This window comes from Zophobas morio, unplaced genomic scaffold, assembly GCF_036711695.1.
Source record: "Zophobas morio isolate AGI-343-1 ecotype UQ-CSIRO unplaced genomic scaffold, CSIRO_AGI_Zmor_V1 ptg000006l, whole genome shotgun sequence".
NCBI classification, from domain to species: Eukaryota; Metazoa; Arthropoda; class Insecta; order Coleoptera; family Tenebrionidae; genus Zophobas; species Zophobas morio.
This window is the reverse complement of record NW_026972111.1, coordinates 11,134,995-11,153,069: the sequence shown is the minus strand read 5'-3', so window position 1 is coordinate 11,153,069 and position 18,075 is coordinate 11,134,995. Positions and strand designations below refer to the sequence as shown.

The 18,075-nt window shown below is 34.7% G+C and overlaps 2 protein-coding genes across 2 annotated transcripts; both read right to left on the bottom strand.

The window, feature by feature from the left end:
* Positions 1 to 5,409: 5,409 nt before the first annotated feature.
* LOC135123103 (zinc finger protein 99-like) lies at positions 5,410 to 7,364 on the bottom strand. Its single transcript, XM_064047618.1, has 3 exons — positions 7,196 to 7,364; positions 6,951 to 7,134; positions 5,410 to 6,903 (listed from the first exon to the last, which is right to left on the bottom strand). The coding sequence occupies exon 3, from the start codon at positions 6,892 to 6,894 to the stop codon at positions 5,677 to 5,679; it is 1,218 nt and encodes a 405-aa protein (XP_063903688.1). The 5' UTR covers positions 6,895 to 6,903; positions 6,951 to 7,134; positions 7,196 to 7,364; the 3' UTR covers positions 5,410 to 5,676.
* Positions 7,365 to 14,780: 7,416 nt separating this feature from the next.
* On the bottom strand, positions 14,781 to 16,344 carry LOC135123835 (serine protease grass-like). Its single transcript, XM_064048711.1, has 9 exons — positions 16,297 to 16,344; positions 16,178 to 16,243; positions 16,013 to 16,085; positions 15,520 to 15,846; positions 15,378 to 15,465; positions 15,276 to 15,322; positions 15,131 to 15,223; positions 14,982 to 15,080; positions 14,781 to 14,929 (listed from the first exon to the last, which is right to left on the bottom strand). The coding sequence occupies exons 1-9, from the start codon at positions 16,342 to 16,344 to the stop codon at positions 14,781 to 14,783; spliced, it is 990 nt and encodes a 329-aa protein (XP_063904781.1).
* Between the last annotated feature and the right edge of the window lie 1,731 nt (positions 16,345 to 18,075).

Sequence of the window (18,075 nt, the reverse complement as noted above, 5' to 3'; positions counted from 1 at the left end):
CTGTTTAAAACATGTTCAAAATGGTAAATTTTTGTAGAGAAATATGGATTTTGCAATTAAACTCACGAGGAAAAAAAACATCACAACTGTGATAGGGCGAGTGGGCGGGGCTTATATTTAACCTTGCTTATTATTGATGTATGTAATCTTCTTTTCATAACAAAAAACTTAAAACAAGTTCAAAATGGTACATTTTTGTAGAGAAATATGCATTTTGCAATTAAGCTCCACCCCCCCGGCTCACAACGAATAAAAAAATCATCATAACTGCGATAGGGCGGGTGGACGGGGCTTATATTTAACCTTGCTTTTTTAGATATCTGTAATCTTTTTTTTCATAACAAAAAACTTAAAACAGTACATTTTTGTAAAGAAATATGTATTTAGCAATTAAACTCCACTCCTCCTACTCACGACGAATAAAAAATCATCACAACTGCGATAGGGCGAGTGGGCGGGGCTTATATTTAGCTTTTTTTAAATATATGTAATCTTCTTTTCATAACAAGAAATGGTAAGTTATTGTATAGGAATATTGATTTGGCAATTAAGCTCCACCCCCCCCCCGCGCACGACGAAAAAAAAATCATCACAACTGCGATAGGGCGGGTGGGCGTTGCTTACACTGAACCTTTTTTTTTTTTAATATATGTAATCTTTTTTTTCATAACAAAAACATAAAACATGTTCAAAAGGTACATTTTTGTAGAGAAATATGTATTTTGTAATTAACCTCCACCCTCCGGCTGACGACGAATGAAAAATCATCACAACTGCGATAGGTCGGGTGGGCGGGGCTTATATTTAACCTTGCTTTTTACTGATATGTGTAACTTCTTTTCATAACAAAAAACTTAAAACATGTCAAAATGGTACATTTGTGTAGAGAAATATGTATTTTGCAATTAAGCTCCACTCCTCCAACTTACGACGAATAAAAAAAAATCATCACAACTCAATAACTGCGATAGAACGGTGGGCGGGGTTTATGTTTAGCCTTGTTTTTTTTAATATACGTAATGTTCTTTTCATAACAATAAACTTAAAGTATGTTCAAAATGGTACATTTTTGTAGAGAAATATGGATTTTGCTATTAAGCTCCACCCCCCGGTTCACGATGAATAAATAAATGCGATGAATTTTTTGTTCGTTTTCAGACCGAGAAGAGGCGGAGCATAATTGAAAAATCCATATTTTCGAACAAAAATTTACGTTTGAAGTTTCTTATTGTGAAAAGAAGAATCACAAATTCACAAGATAATTGAAGATACTTGCTTGTAGAGAAATGAGAATTTTGCATTAAGCTCTGCTCCCCGGACTCACGACGAATAAAAAAAAATCATCACAATTGAGATAGGGCCGGTGGGTGGGGCTTATATTTTATTTTTTTATCATATATATACGTATATGAAACATGTTTTAAGTATTATGTTGTTAAAAAAAAACCTATATATATCAAAGGGAAAAAAAAAACACAAAAATTAATCCCCCGATCTCAGTTGTGATGAATTCGTTCGTTGTCAGATCAAGGAGCGGAGTCTAATTGCAAAATGCATATTTCCATCCTTCAAAAAATTTACCATTTTAAACATTTTTTAAGTTTCTTGTTGTGGAAAGAAAAGTATGTATATTAAGAAAAAAAGGGCAAAATATAAGCCCCGCCCACCCGACCTATTTCAATTCTGATAATTTTTGATTCGTCGTGAGCCGGGGGGCGGAGTTTAATTGTAAAATCCTAATTTTTCTACAAGAAATTTATCATGTGGAACATGCTCTTAAGAAATAGTGTTGTTTAAGTAAAACTATATGTGTTAAATTAAAAAGAAAACCAAAGATTAAATTCCACCTATACCCACCCTGATCTTAACTATCATGAATTTTTTATTCGTTAGAAAGAAACATAAGTTAAATATACACTAGTTTTTTGGTCAGATTCACTATTTTGGATAAGTGGCACAACGAAAATTATTCTTCGTTAAAACACTCACATCCATAGTCTTCTCAATTTAATTAAATTATAGTTAAATGTTACCCTAAAAACAAAGACAAAAAATTTTGCAGATCACTATTAAAACAACAATGGTAATTATGGCTCTCCATCGCTTAATTAACTATTATAGTTTTGTAATAACATACGTGATTTATTCTTCCCGTGGACAAAATTGAGTCCCGACTTAATTCAAATACTTAAAATAATAATTTACATTCGTTTTATTGTCAATTAACTATAATTTTAAATGGCGATTTTGTTAACAACTAACATAAAGTGTTATGTATATACACTGTCCAACAAAGACTTAATTTTGGATATAATTTTTAGAACAAGCTGGACTGGTGGATAGAGGCCTTTCTTAAAAATCGATGTTTTTCAGTCAAAGTCGGCTCACTCTCTTCTACTAAGCGCACAGTCCTATCGGGCGTACCACAGGGATCCGTACTAGGTCCGATTCTTTTTCTTTTATACATATCAGACCTCTTAGCTTTGATAAAGCCTTCCCATTCTTTTTACGCTGATGATGGCAGGTTGTATGGAAATCCACTAGAGAATTCGCAGGCGATTCAAGATGATCTTCAAATCATACACAAATGGACTTGTGACTGGTTAATGCCGTTAAACAACAGCAAATGTTTTGTCCTCCGGTTGGGGAAAAATAACCCAAATACAAATTATATAATTGAAAACCATTCCTTGAAGACGGTTCGTGAAATAAACGACCTGGGTGTCTTAATTGACAAAGAACTCGTATTTTCTTAACATGTTGCACACGTTGTGAAAAGAGCTAATATTAAAACTTATCTATTCCAGAAAATTTTTACTAATCCAAACGGGGACCTAATGAAAAAACTCTTTGTCTCGTATGTTCGGCCCATTATCGAATATGCCAGTGTGATATGGTCACTATATCTTGTTAAGGAAAAACAGTTATTAGAAAAAGTTCAAAGACGCTACATCAAAACTGTGGTAAACTTAAAGAACAAGTCGTACGAAAACAGATTAATAGAATTAAAGCTACCATCCTTAGAAAAACGTCGTATAGTAAATGATCTTGTCTGCACCTATAACATACTGTCAAATAAATTCAGTATTAATTTAAGTAATATATTTGTTATGGCTAACACATCTCGACTACGTGGACATACATCGAAACTGTTTCATGAGGAATATAAAACAAGGTGGCGTCAAAACTTTTTAACCAACAGGGTGTTCCATTTATGGAATAATTTAGATGAACAAATTGCTAACTCGAGAACTGTTAATTCATTTAAAAAAAGTTTAAATATTCATCTGAATGATGTGTTATAGAATATTGCGTTATCTACCATCCGCCCGAACACTTCTTAACGAAGAAATAGTAGTAAACTGAAAATAGCTGCTATAATGTGTTCCCTCTGACGAGCATTATAGGTTACCTCTGCTCGGTAAAGATAATAATAATAATATTATGCATCTTACTACGTTACAATTTTATCAGTTATGTATTAATTGCCCACATTTGACTAATAGAAGTATCAATTATAGTTAATGAAACTAAAACTAAATTGTATCTTGCATTACGACATGAGTGATCATAAGTTTAAATGAACACTGTACTTTAGAACATGATTTTTAAATATAATTGATAATTGTTAGAACTTACGACCATTCGAGTTTTGCGTCTTAATTAAATGGCCACTGGTTAAATTTGTAAAGGTAAATAAAAACAACTATCAATTATAGCTATGTGAGTATTCAACATAAATTACTTTTGAACTCCTACATTTTAGAGATATTTTAAGTTTCTTGTTGTCGAAATAAGTCTACATATATTAAGTAAAAACAGGCAAAATGTAGCCCCGCCCACCCGCCCTATCTCAGTTGTGATGATTTTTTTATTCGTTAGCCAAGGGGGTAAGTGTATATTACAACGTTATATCTGTTCACACCAAAAAGTTATTTCTACAGAACCTCCCTCGCCCTTAAAGTATAGTCCAACAAATCCTCAAATTATAAAATTTGATTATGCGGTTTATGTTTGAATTACATTTAAAGTACATGACCAACAGGAAAAAATGAACTCCCAATTTTCCAGTGCCTGCTTCACTTGGACAGTTCATGTTCATACTTCGAAAGAATTCGACTATTAGCACACTCCGATAACAAATATCTGCGTTAAAAGAAAATGAAATTTTATTAATTTTGTCTCCTCAACGCAAAGGAGAGACTAGATAATTAATTGAGCATACTCGTTTTTTTTTCCTAAAAACAGAAATAAAACAATTTGTTGTTAAATGTTAAAAAATTATTATATGTCCTTGGCATAATAAAAACACTTACGTAAAATTTGTTGAAATGAAAATATAAATTTAAAACTAAGAAACTTCAGAAGAAAAAAACAACTTGGTCAAATTCCAAACATACTAGAAAGTGATGTGAAGTATACAAACCATTATTTTCTATACATTGTCTTAATCTGTTGGGCATGGTGTCTACCAACTTTATGAAATAATATTTTGAAGCATAAAGTAGAGTAATACTTTTTTTTTACTTTTATCTTAAGAAAAAAACTTTCTAAACTTTAAAATCTTTTATTGTGTTATACTACAACACAGTTTCTACGTGAAGAAGGTACTGTGTAATCAATTTCTGTAATAAAGCAAGGAAACTTTAGTCCTTGTTCATTTAATTCTATTTGAGAGATAGTTTCAACTAGAAAAAAACAATTAAAAGAATATTCTTTCACAAATAATAATTTAAAAAATTGTTATAAAACAGAAAACTTTTAATCTATTACGACATATTATATTATAGTTTCCCCAGTTCTAATTCGGTTTTATGATGTGTAAAAGTTAACTTGCTTAACAATAGATTACTACTGCCAGTGATGGGATAAGGATTTAACCATTATACTGCATACTGGAGTGGCAGAATCATCAGTTTGCATTTGAACACATTCCGCCATCTTCAAAACATGACGTAGGTTTAATTTTGTTGACCATAACAATTCAAGGCCAAATTTTAAATTTTCGAGGGTTGTGTAAGTTTGTGCACACGTCCCATTTAGGAGGGATGTTGGATTACCACACCATTTTTAATTACTTATTTAAAATATACTTAGAAAGATTGTGAATAAAATAGTATACAAAATAAAAGTTTCATTCCTTTCTCCAGAAATAATGATTTTTTTTCTCGAAAGGAATGAAAAAATTAAATAGCTTTCAGCTCCATGTATAATACACTATTAGCTGCATCGATAAATTTAGACAAACGAAAATGTTCTAAAAAAGTAGAAATTAGTGTTGAATTGGATCTTACTGTAATAAATATTACGAGGAACGAGGGCGAACAATGGATTTCTAATTTACTATAAATAAAACATAGTTTTTTCTTCAAAATTTTAATGAAAAGATAGTCAGAAAATGTAAAACATGTTATAAAAATGCTGACATAAATATCTTAAGACCAGCACTAAACCAAAACCGTAATTATAGTTATATAAATTCGACTTGATACTACCACATACAACTTAAAAGTAGCTTAAATCTTACATATGATTTTTTGTGGTTTTAAAAAAATCATCAATTTTTACTTTAGCATTTAACATCACAACTACGTTTCGCTTTATATGTGAATATTTATGTATATACAACGTTTTAAATTATCTTTTCTTTTGCTTTTATAGAAAGAATTCATACCTTCATTGTGGTTTTTCTGAATGTTTAATACTTACGTGCTTCTTTAAATATGAATTAAATGTAGTTCTAAACGGACACTTTTCACATTCGTACCACCTACCTTTTTCTTTATTTACATGTTGATAATTCATGTGATTTCTTAAACTTGAAACGTTTTTAGTTCTGAATGGACACTTCACGCATTCGTACCACGTAACATTATCTTCATCCAGATGACGACAATTTATATGGCTTTTTAAACTCGCCGCGAGATTAGTTTTGAATGGACAATAGTCACATTTAAACCAGGTTACTTCTTCTTCAGGCAGATGTTTTCTAATTATGTGTCGCTTTAAATGTGTGTTCTTCTTTGCTTTGTATAAACAATCTTTGCATTTATACCATTTAATTTCCTCTTTGTCTAGATGTTTTGCAATTGTGTGCATCCTCAAAGATGATTTATGCTTAGTTTTGAAAGGACACTTATTGCATTCATACCATTTGACCTCTTCTTCGTTCAAGTGTAAGCTATTTATGTGGCTTTTTAAAGTACACTTTGCTCTGGTTTTGAAGGGACATTTTTCGCATTTGTGCCATTCACCAAGGTGTTCATCTAAATGAACCATTTTTGTGTGCTTTCTTAAAGATGTTTCAAATCTACATTTAAATGGACACTTATCACATCCATAACGCTTGTTCAAATGTTTATTTTCTACGTGACGTTTTAAATAAATATTGAGTTTAGTTTTGTAGGAACATTCTGTACAGTGAAACCAACGTATCTCTTCAGTCTGCTTGAAATCATAACTGTGTGTGGCATACTGGTTCAGAGCACTCTCACTTTCACGATTTTTTTTATTTCCCGTGCATGCTAAAGTATGCTGAAGCCATTTTAATGAAAAATTTGTTTCGAAATAGCACTTTTCACAAACGTAGTTTTGTATGTAGAACTCCTCATTCGATAAATTGTTTCTAAACTCTCTCTGACGACCATGGTATTTATCAACGTGTTGCTTCAACCAGAGTGTTAGTTCAGTTTGAAAATCACAGTCTTTACAGTTAAAAACTTCAATTCTGGCTTTTCCACATGTAAATTTTTCCACGGGGATACGGTGCAGTTTCGCGTGGTTCACCAAACAGTAATACGAAGTTGTGAAATATGGGCATAGTTTACAGTTGTGAACGTTTTTCCATGAAAATCTCTCCGCTGGGAATGCTTCTGAATTTTTCACTGCTGACATTTTGGTTGTCTGAAATAGTTTTATTACACTAATGAAGCAATTCTAGCTTTGGTTACCTTAATTTCCTTTAAGTATTGTTCAAATTTGCACTGATTGTCGGCAATTCACGATTTGGAAACTTATATTCAATGTCATACTCGGACTAATAAGTTAATAACCTTACATTTTCGCTATGCACATAACCTCAAAAATTGAAACAACTGACAGCACTACCACCACTACCAACACGACTGAGCTATTCTTAAATAGATGGACACAATCATAAACAAATATCGTGAAAATAAAAAATTTATATACATACTGTATATTTTGTGTAGAAATTTTGTTCAAACGTAAAAAAGTCTATAAGATGAAGCCATCATAACTGTCTCGCTCACGGTTGTAGAATAGATAGGTTGATACACTAGCATACATTTGCATATCCCTGGTCAGCGACGCCAATTGCCGATCGCGTCGCCTGGTTTTTGACGTTTTAGGGACCCAGAACTCTATAGGCATCTGTCTATAACCGATGTAATTAATAAAAGAAATCGTATTTATCGACTCCGATCAAATGTCATTTACAAATTTTGTATTGTTCATAAAGAAATGTCAATGAAAATCCCCAAAATAACTAGAACGATTTCCGCTCGACAAGGTAGAGGCGCTAGCTGTATGTGTCCTTTCCATGGATATAGGGATCGAAAAGAAGCGTCGCCATTCCAAGCCATTAGTGTACAAACCTATCTATTCTACAACCGTGGTCTCGCTGATACGATTTACAAAATTTGTAATCTTCCATTTAAGGAAAATTTTGTATTCTTTTTCATATATGGATCCTGATGTTCTAGGTAACACATTTTCATTGCTTTTTTTGCGCTTTCTTCGCAATGTTTTCTGGAATTTCACACTTTTCCTCATTCATTTTCGCGGTCGAAAATATACGTGTTGACACCGTGAATTGACCCTTTTCCTGTAAGCAAAGTGAGTAGACATTATATAAATTCCAATGATACAGAGTGAGACAACATCGCGCAGGCGAAGTCAGTTTTTTGGAGCGCCAAGTTAAAATTAACCAATGAGCGACAGATTACGCATGTGTAGCCGGTTGCATTCTGTCAAAGCGGTTTGTTGTCACAGGCTTTTGCTCTGCTGCCGGAGTGCCGGATACTATTTCCAACGTGGTTTTGAAGATGCGTGCGCACGGAAAGCCACTATGGAAGTTTTACGATCTTACAGGAAAAGGGTCAATAGTGTTTGCCATAAACATAGAATCTCCTTGACAACAAAATCAACGCCACGTAATTTTTTTTTACGAATTAATTATATAAATTAATGTCTTTTTTAGATTTTCTCGTGAAAAATAAAAGTTTGTATGCACCACGGGCACAACTTGATGTTTATAAATCTCGGGCAACTTACAAAATTTTGTAAACGTTGCCCTCGAATATAAACATCTTCTTTGTGCCCTTGGTACATAAATAACTATTAATGCAGGTAGGTATTTATTTAACTAATTTTCTGATTATTTTATTTTAAAACTTTTAAAAAATCCCTTCGTAACCAAAAAACGTAGAAATTAATCCTTGTAATGTTATTTATTCCCTGAATTATTACTTAAACTTTTATTCTTATATCTGCTTCATTGTAAATGTTATTTTGCGTGTTAATCTGTCGAACCAGTTTCAAAGAGATTTAAAAGTGCTGAACCAATTTTAGTGTCATGCGCACGGAAAATTTGCGGACATTTACGCCCACAAGTGAACCATCTGGTATCCGTAATCTGTGGCAAAGGTAAACAACATTGCTAACTCAAAAATTTAATCATTATCATTAAGAGTCAGCCGGTACGTAAAAATATATTAAAAACTGCTTTGTACACAATTTGTAAGAATATTACAGTATTAAACTATGGTCTTATATTATCCAGTATCCACGACATGTACACTTTAACGTTCGTACATTGATTAAATACATATGTTTTGTCTTTAGTATATATCTGTCCGTCTCTAGACTAATAAATTTTAGTTTAAACATTTGATGCTGATTTGCACGAATAAACAAATTAAAACATTAGCCAAACAGCGGTTGCTAACGATGTCAGAAAAAGTGACTTGATTTGAACTTTTTCCAAAATAGTAATTATTTTATCGAACAAAAAAAATATGTTGACAGTATGAAATAAAATCCATAACGACATACCTCCGATAACTCTTTTCGCAGAACTCGTTTCGAAATTAAAAACTCGGCTCCCTACGGTCGCCTCGTCCTGAAACATCTCACTCTTTCTATAAAATTTGAGTTACCGGACCGTATTTATAATAATGTTAGGACTAACAAGTATTTAAAATAACAAGTAATAATTTGTTTGTTTTATTTATTTTTATTCATTATAATAATCCCATTTCTTTATCAGAAACTTTTAAACGAAATAAAACCTACTTGGCTAGAAATAACGGCAAATTTGTGTTAGGCTCATCTGGCAACTGGCAACGTTGCAAATTATTTAAATGGTGACTATGAGATTTTTACACATTTTTTCGTCGCCCTCTATCGAGTGGTAGATTCATTAAATATATTATTTGTGTGATTTGTGTTACCTATGCGCGTGATTGGTGTCCAAGCTTTTCGCCGGCGTTTGACGGCCGACCGTTGGTGCGCCATCTCTTGTTCGCCGGCCGTTGGCCTGTTCGCTCCAAACAATAGCATGGGTCTATCTATATGTATTTAATCAATGGTTCGTATAAATCCCAGGCCAGTCTTCCAGGCCACACTGCTTCGGACCATACGACACTATACTGTGACGGGCTTGGGAGATTTTCAAAATTAACTTTTGTTAATTTAGTATATATTCTTGTCGTGGACCTTGTACCCGACATATAGTGAAAATATTATTTATTTGTTCGTAGGCTGGTTCGTGATGATGGTAACACATTCTAGTGACTGGACAAAGGGACTACTTCAAGTATATGCATTTTGCTTAAATGAATAATTATATTTAATTTAGAAATGAGTATGTACAAAAGAGATTAGGGCCGAATTCTGTAAAGTATAAAGGCACTTTGGTAAAAGGATTGTCCTTTATATAAAGATAGGACCCTTATAGATCCGTTGCATAAAGGTGAAGTCCTTTATAGTTTCCCTTGTGCAACGTATGGTCATATGTGTCACTTTATGCAAATTATCTGTCAGTTTCATTAGCTTTATGTGGTGACCGTTTCTAAATAAAAGGGAAGAAATGGAGAATCTATGATTATTTATCCTAGAGGAATTACAATAAAGGTATATATGAATCAGAACAATGATGTCTCCTTCCAGTTCTATAATTTCATGGTCTAAATTTGTTAAGATTAGCAAAAACCACTAAAAATTGTCATATTAAAGTTAATTAAGCCCAATTTGGTGGAAATACAAATACTTTTACGATGCTCCAAATAGACTGGTAACTCTAATAAACAACTTTGCAAAAACAATTCCTTTGGAGGAGTCTTTACTTATAAAAAAGACCAAAAAATCCATTAAACGCCAGACTCCCCTGGCCAGTTGCCACTCCAGTGTGTTGGTACATAAGGGGCCAGTGCTGATATCTCCAAAAATGTACATGATTTCATAAAGTGTTTATTATTTTTTTTTTAAGTTTTTAATGTGTTACCATCATCACGAACCAACATACGAGCAAATAAATAATACTTTTACTATATGTCAAGCACAAAGACCACGACAAGAATTTCATATCTCATAAATTAACAAAATTTAAGTTTAAAAATCTCCCCAGCCCGTCATACCGATATTATGAAAATTTGATTCCGTCTCTCTTGACACAATGATAAACGTAAGCGTTCCTTTTCTAAAAGCGTATACTATCGTAGTAAAAACATCCGTTCGTTCCTTTACATAAAGTCGAACTGACGCACAAGGATTCACTTTCACATTTCCTTTACGATAAAGCCTTTAACAAACGGATCCCTTATTAAAAGGTTAAGTTACAGAATTCGGGCCTTAGTCATATGAGAATAATTTGGAATAACAATAAATTGTAGTGTAGTTTAATATGCAAATATAATTATCAGAAAATGAACTTCAGTATTAAAACATTTTTAAATAAATTCAAGAAAACCTTATAACTTTGAAACTAAATCTTTGAAAGCATAATAAAACAAATTAAAAAAAATCTAAAACAAAAATATAACAAAACTCAAAATTGGTACCATAACTCAAAATTTGGTAACATAACTCAAAATTTGGTAACAACTCAAACATTTGTAACAACTCAAAAATTTGGTAAGGAACATTATAGTAGTTGCGTGGTCAGCGTTCATCAAACAATATAACTGTTTAACTAATAATTTCAATGCAAATTACTCTTTAAAAATAGATCTAAATCTGAAAACGTTATCCAATCGAGAATACAAAGGGCGATTTATCATCAAAATTAAATTGAACTTTAAAAATATTAATAAAAACAAAACTTTGAACTTTTTATGAAATCGTGCACATTTTTGGAGATTTTAACACTTACCCCTTTGTGTCACAACACAAACACACACTAAACAGGCAACTGGCTAGAGGACTCTGATCGTTTTTGGATCTTTCGAACTTTTATAACTAAAGACCCCTCCAAAGGAGTTGTTTTCGCAAAATTGTTTACAAGTTACCAGTTTATTTGGGGAGTCGTAAAAGTATTTGTGTTTCCACCAAATTAGGCTTAATTAACTGTAATATGAAAATTTTTAGTGGCAAAATGTGCTTTTTGTTAAAATTAACAAATTTAAACCATGAAATTATAAAACTGGACAAAGACATCGTGTCCAGCCAAACGGCGCCAATATTTAACTGTGAAATTATAAACCTTGATTAGAATGGTGTGAAATCATAAAATCCAAGTTTCACAAGGACAACCTTGATTTTTACGACAATGACGATTGTTCTGATTCATACCAACATCTCCAAAAATAAGTAAATTTATCGCCCGTTACAATACCATCTTGAACGTACCGCTGCGACCCCCCTGTCGCAACAATATATTGCAAAGGACCTCCACTCTCTCCAGAACAAGAATCCTTCCCTTCGTGCCCACCAGGAAAAGGAAAATTGGTACACTACAGATGCCAAAAATATTTAACACAACGCTCCAACTTTCGGACGAAGTCAAACACCTGGGAGTTGTATTGGACTGGCGACTGAATTGGAAGAAGCATGTAGATGATAAAGTGGAAAAAGCACGCTCGGCTCTTTGGCAATGTCGTAGGGTGGTGGGAAGGTCGTGGGGTTTAAATCCCAAGATCGCCCTCTGGATCTACACGGCAATAGTCAGACCGATGCTGTGCTATGGAGCTTTAGTTTGGTGGCCCAGAGCCAGACAAAAAACAACAGCCCTGCAACTTGAACACGTTCAGAGAATGGCGTGTCTCAGTGTTACAGGAGCAATGAGGACCACTCCCACAGCGGCTCTGGAGACTCTTCTTTGCTTAGCACCTCTTAACCTTTACATAGAGGAAGCGGCAATGACGACGTCTCTAAGACTTCACTCTCTGGGAGTATGGAACAAGCAAGGCCGCACAACGAAGCACACTCGGATCTTAACGGAGGCGTTCAACAGAATACCCTTGTTAAGGATGGGGTGTGACCGAATGGGCACAAAATTAATATATGAGAAGGCATATAGAATATCAATGAATGATAATTCAGAAGGACGAGCCGACATAGAAATCTATGTCGATGGTGCCAAAACAGATAGTGGTTCAGGAGCCGGCATCTACTCCGAACAACTGAACGCACAAATCAGTGTACCTCTCGGCACCCACACGTCTGTCTTACAAACAGAACTGATGGGAATAATGCTGGGAGCTAGAATCATTGCTGAACGTGAAATCGGCAACAAATCAATACGCATACTTACTGACAGCAAGTCTGCACTACTAGCCCTGGACAGCTGTATGGTTCGATCCGGGCTGGTTTGGGAGTGCAGACAAACGCTAAAGTATGTAACGCAGAGGAATAGTGTGGAACTTTGTTGGATCAAAGGACACAGTGGCAACGAAGGAAACGAGAGGGCAGATGAGATGGCGAAGCGAGCCGCGCGCATGCCCTTCTGGGGACCCGAACCGGCAATCACGCCTTCGGTCGCCCTCTCGAACGAACTCGTAAAGCAATATACCCAGAGACGCCATGAGCAGATTTGGGTGAAATTGAGCAGCTGTCGGCATAGTAGAGCTTGTATGGCGACACCAGACCGTAAGTTGACGAAATTTTATCTCTCATTTTCAAGGGACAAACTGCGTAAACTGGTAGGATTCCTTACGGGACATTACCAGTTTAATAAACACAGGCGCGGATACAGGATTTCGTTCAGGGGGGGGCAATTTTTGTGCGATTTTACCTATCTACCAGAAATTCACTCTAAACAAAAAAAAAAAATTAAAATTTTAGCTAGTATACTCTTTTTCACATAACATGTGTGACATTTGGTTCTTTTCATTACACGTATAGTGTACAGTAGAACCTCGATAATCCTAATTAATTGGGAAAAAGGTGTGTTCGGATTAACGATTTGTTCGGATCAGCAATTTTCCCAAAAATCTGATAGGGAATTGAATAACAACTTCATACACAACTGAAAACAAACTTCAAGAAATAAATCTAAATGTTATTAAACAAAAATTAAAGAATTCTTAAGCAACAATGGATATAAGATACATTCTAAAAAAATATTACTCCGTGACCATAAACACGCTATCTTTTTGGAATAAACACCCCGGGATCTATACACTGAAATGTTTCAGAATTTTTAGATGAATTTTTCAAAAATGAAATTTTCCATTATGTATTCGTATTACCTCCATTATGCAAATTTCGACCCATTCTCGACGATTTTCGAAATTTAACTAAATATATTTTCTTGTAGATTTTGGACCTCAGAAGTCACTTCTGGCTTCATTTCTTAGATAACTTAAACCATTTTTCCAGAATCGTCCAGTTGAAATATCGCAATTTTTAAAAATTCCGAAAAATTCGAATTTCACAGCGAATTTTCCGAAAATATTGGTCCGTTACCATAAACATGGTATATTTTTGGAATCAGCACGTCGGGATATATATCCCTGAATTTTTTCAGAATTTTTAGGAAATTTTTTCAAAAATGAAATTTTTCTCATGCAAATTTCGACCCATGTTCGATGATTTTCGAAATTTAACCAAACACTTGCTCTTGTAGATTTCGGGTCTCCGATAACTTCATCCGTTTTTCCAGAATTAGTTAATTAATTCAGTGCTTTGAAATATCGCAATTTTTAAAAATTTCAAAATATTACATACAACATATGCAGAAAGATCTTGCGTCATTTTTGGAAGTAGATGCATGTTTTCAAGTTCGGTTCGGATTGCAGAGTTTTTGTTTGGATTAAAGAGGCATCGACTTCAAATAGCCTCTGTTCGGATAACTGGATGTTGAGACAATCGTGAGTTCGGATTATAGAGGTTATACACTGTATTTACAAAATGAAATATGATTTCAAAATTTTGAAATTGGTCAAAATAAAGTACCTCGGTCGTGTGTCAGGGGGGGGCAATTGCACCCATTGCCCCCCCCCTGGATCCGCGCCTGAATAAACATCTACATACGATAGGGGTGGTAACAGACCCAATCTGTCGTGGATGCAATGAAGAAGAGGAAACAGCTGAGCACATTCTTCGTGAGTGTCCAGCCCTAGCCTCCTACAGGGAATCCATACTAGGGGACATCTGGCCTAGTATGGCAAATATCAGGGAGTTTCCACCCTCTGCATTACTCAAGTACATTCAAGCAGTTGGGTGGCTTGACGAGTAGAGGAGCGGGAAAACACCCTGATATGGACTTGGGGAAGGTACAATGGGCCCAAAGGCGAGGCCTAAGTGCCGGCTGGCTACGGTCAGCCCCCATAATTTAAGAATCCAGAATCGTGCCCACCAGCACAAATCTGTTTCTTCGGATGTAGAGTCTGTTTCCCGTACGCCCTTCGACATGCACTTAGTCGAACCACTGGAACCGAAACTTTCTTCAAAATCATACTTTTATGACCTAAAAAGTTCTTAGTTTTATTTATATTCTACAAACTGATTTAAGTACAAACCTGATTCGGTGATACCCCACCCGGTTAACGTCAAGTATTTTCCGACTAAGTTTGCTTTGAGTAGGTCACCGGTTGGTAAACAGATAGGTTTTACATTAGCTAGAACAAAAAAATGAAGGTTTTTTTTTTAATTTTGAGTTGAAAATTACCATTTTCGGTGTTTGCTGGAGCTAACAGTCGAACTAAAGCTATGTCGTTGATGTAAGTGGAAGGGTTATAATTTTTATGAATTATTATTTTGTCTATTAAGTATTATGTCTTGAACTGGAGGTTCACAGCTTTGATGGTCGTAACACTCGTGCTCTAGCGATATGTCGTACTCCCCCAGACGAATACCCAGCCTAAAGCACCAAGCATTATTTTAGTAGTTACTATTTGGTACTCACGACGACTTACACGGATTTATCATCTACGCAATGGGCCGCCGTTAAAACATAGTTTCTGGTGATGAGGCTCCCCCCGCACTTAAATTCGTTTTCGTCTTCTACAACAATCAACACAGTAGTTGTACTTTCTCAAGATTTGTAAAAGTACCGACCTGTTTTGTAGGCGATTAAAGCCATCCAGGGAAACTCTCGAGGGGTAGCTGTGTCCCCGTTTGTAATTCTGCCCCCATGAAGGATGAACCCACACGTTGTCAACGGTAGCAAATGGAAATTCCGGTGGCTGCTGAGATTGCGGTTGTCTTCAGGACAACACACTTTGTAAGTTTGGTCCAGTTCTCCACACATGTTTGTTTTAACCTGGTGTAACACAGGCCCTGGTACTGATTTTAAGTTTGCGTGTCCTATTAAGTTCATAAAGTAGGGGCACTCGGTTATTAAGGTACATGTTCCTGTTCTGTGGGGCGGGCCACATGTCGGGTCTAAAAAATATTCATATTTTGATCTATCCTATCAATATTCACTATAAAAGTACTACCTATTAGTATAGATCGTCCGTTGAAAATCAAACACAAAAACGAAATCACAAATAGTAAAAACATCACAAGAAAGAGTTTCGTGTATAATTTATATTAGTCTTCAGAAAACCTTTCGATAAAGGGTTTTTGGAGAACTGGTACTGTTTTCGTGTTCCCGTCGTATGACCCCCACCTAAGGGATACTGAGTGGGGATGGTCGTAAGAATTTTAGCCGATGTATGATTTTAAAGTACACTTTAAAGACATCAATAAACCACTTAGGACTATTTCAGACCATTAGGTCCACTATTAGGAAGAAAGGAGTTTCTAATGAAGCGATGATAACCGGTATTAGGTCTTCCTGGAAAGACATTAGTTGGATTTGTTTGTCAGTACTATAAATGCTACCCTCACTTTGGATGTAGTTTGTAGTACATTCTTGCGTTCTGAAAGTCGTGTCATCATGATTTTTCACAGAATTTTAGTTTTTATCCTCTGTATTTCACTATTTATAAATCAGTCACAAAGCAAAAATTGTGATAACTGTGCTGGTGATGAAGACGATACGTTGTAAGATTTCTTTTACTGGTATTTTATCAGATACTAATACTTTTTTTTTATTTTAGAAAGAAGAGTGAATTCAGCAAGGACTCACATACAGTGGCTACTCCTAGTGCTACAATAATCAAAGGTACGTATTTCTATCTCGCAATCTTTATCAGTGAACACACAAGTTTTTAGAACAACTGGAGAAGCAACCGTGTGATGTTGGGTTTCACTGTATCCCTGTCGTGCATTGTGGACCCCTGATGTATTTAGTGAATCTCCAAAAACCGGTACCAAAGGAGCTGCTGAGATTTCTGAGATCACAAATTTGTGCAACAAACACGAAGTTTCCCAAAGTTTGTTGTAAAATGACCACACCATCTAGTTTAAAGGAGTTCTTTACAGTTACAACAGCCATGGAAAGATTATCAACAACAACAACAATGTCTCTAGAAGAAAAATCTGTCAGATTGAACAATTTTTTTAACCGATTGTATGACTTGATAATCTAACGTTTGTCTGTGTGAATTAAGTGTTTATAAATAACGAATTTTAATAAATAAAAGTATATTTCTGTGGTTAATTCAGAGCAGATATTTACTTATTTTCTAAATAAAATTAAAATGATTTATTCAAACATATGGGATACTAAAGCCCGTGCTAAAGCCACAGATTACGAATACCAGATAGTTTACTCAGCTATCGGCACTTTGAAGTCGGTGTCCCGAGATTTCAAGCGGAATTCACGCTACTACGCACGCTCTACCAAAATTGGTTCGCAAGCTTTGAATTTAAAAGCGCGGCGGTCAGAGAAAAATTGCAGCGATGATGCAAGGGATGAGGTTCTAAGTGAAGAAAAAACGAACAAAATATTTATTTGCCTTACACAAAATGATTTATGATTATTACAAATGCTTAACATTTCACAATTTCCTCTGACAGAATTGCGGACATATGCATCGGCATTAAAAAATTTTAGAGCATAAAAAACACGTATTCTCGAATATAGTGCTAACAAGAAAGTGGTGTTAAAATTTTTGCATGGTGAATAAACGTAACCTCTTTAACTATACGGCTTAAAGGGTTACCGAAAGTTAGAAGAATTGGAGGGAATGGTTAATGAAATTTTCTGCGCTTGCCTTTCTGAACTTTGTTGTTACAGTTTTCTAATCTACTCGTCTTTATAGTGATCTTCGATTTTTGGTGGTTATTTAAGACATGTTCGTGTAGAAAGCGCAAACAATTGACAAAGAGTTTGTCCGTAAATGACTGAAACGAGTTTAAATAAAGGAAAAGAAGGGAAAATGTTTTATTCTTTTATTCATTTACAAAATCAGGCATTATAGACAAGATATATTTACTAAACGATACTATAACACAGTTTAATGCAGGTAGGTATTTATTTAACTAATTTTCTGATTATTTTAAAACTTTCAAAAATTGCTTCGTAACCAAAAAACGTAGAAATTAATCCTTGTAATGTTATTTATTCCCTGAATTATTACCTAAACTTTTATTCTTATATCTGCTTCATTGTAAATATTATTTTGCGTGTTTGTCTGTCGAACCAGTTTCAAAGAGATTGAAAAGTGCTGCACCAATTTTAGTGTCATGCGCACGGAAAATTTGCGGACAGTTACGCCCACA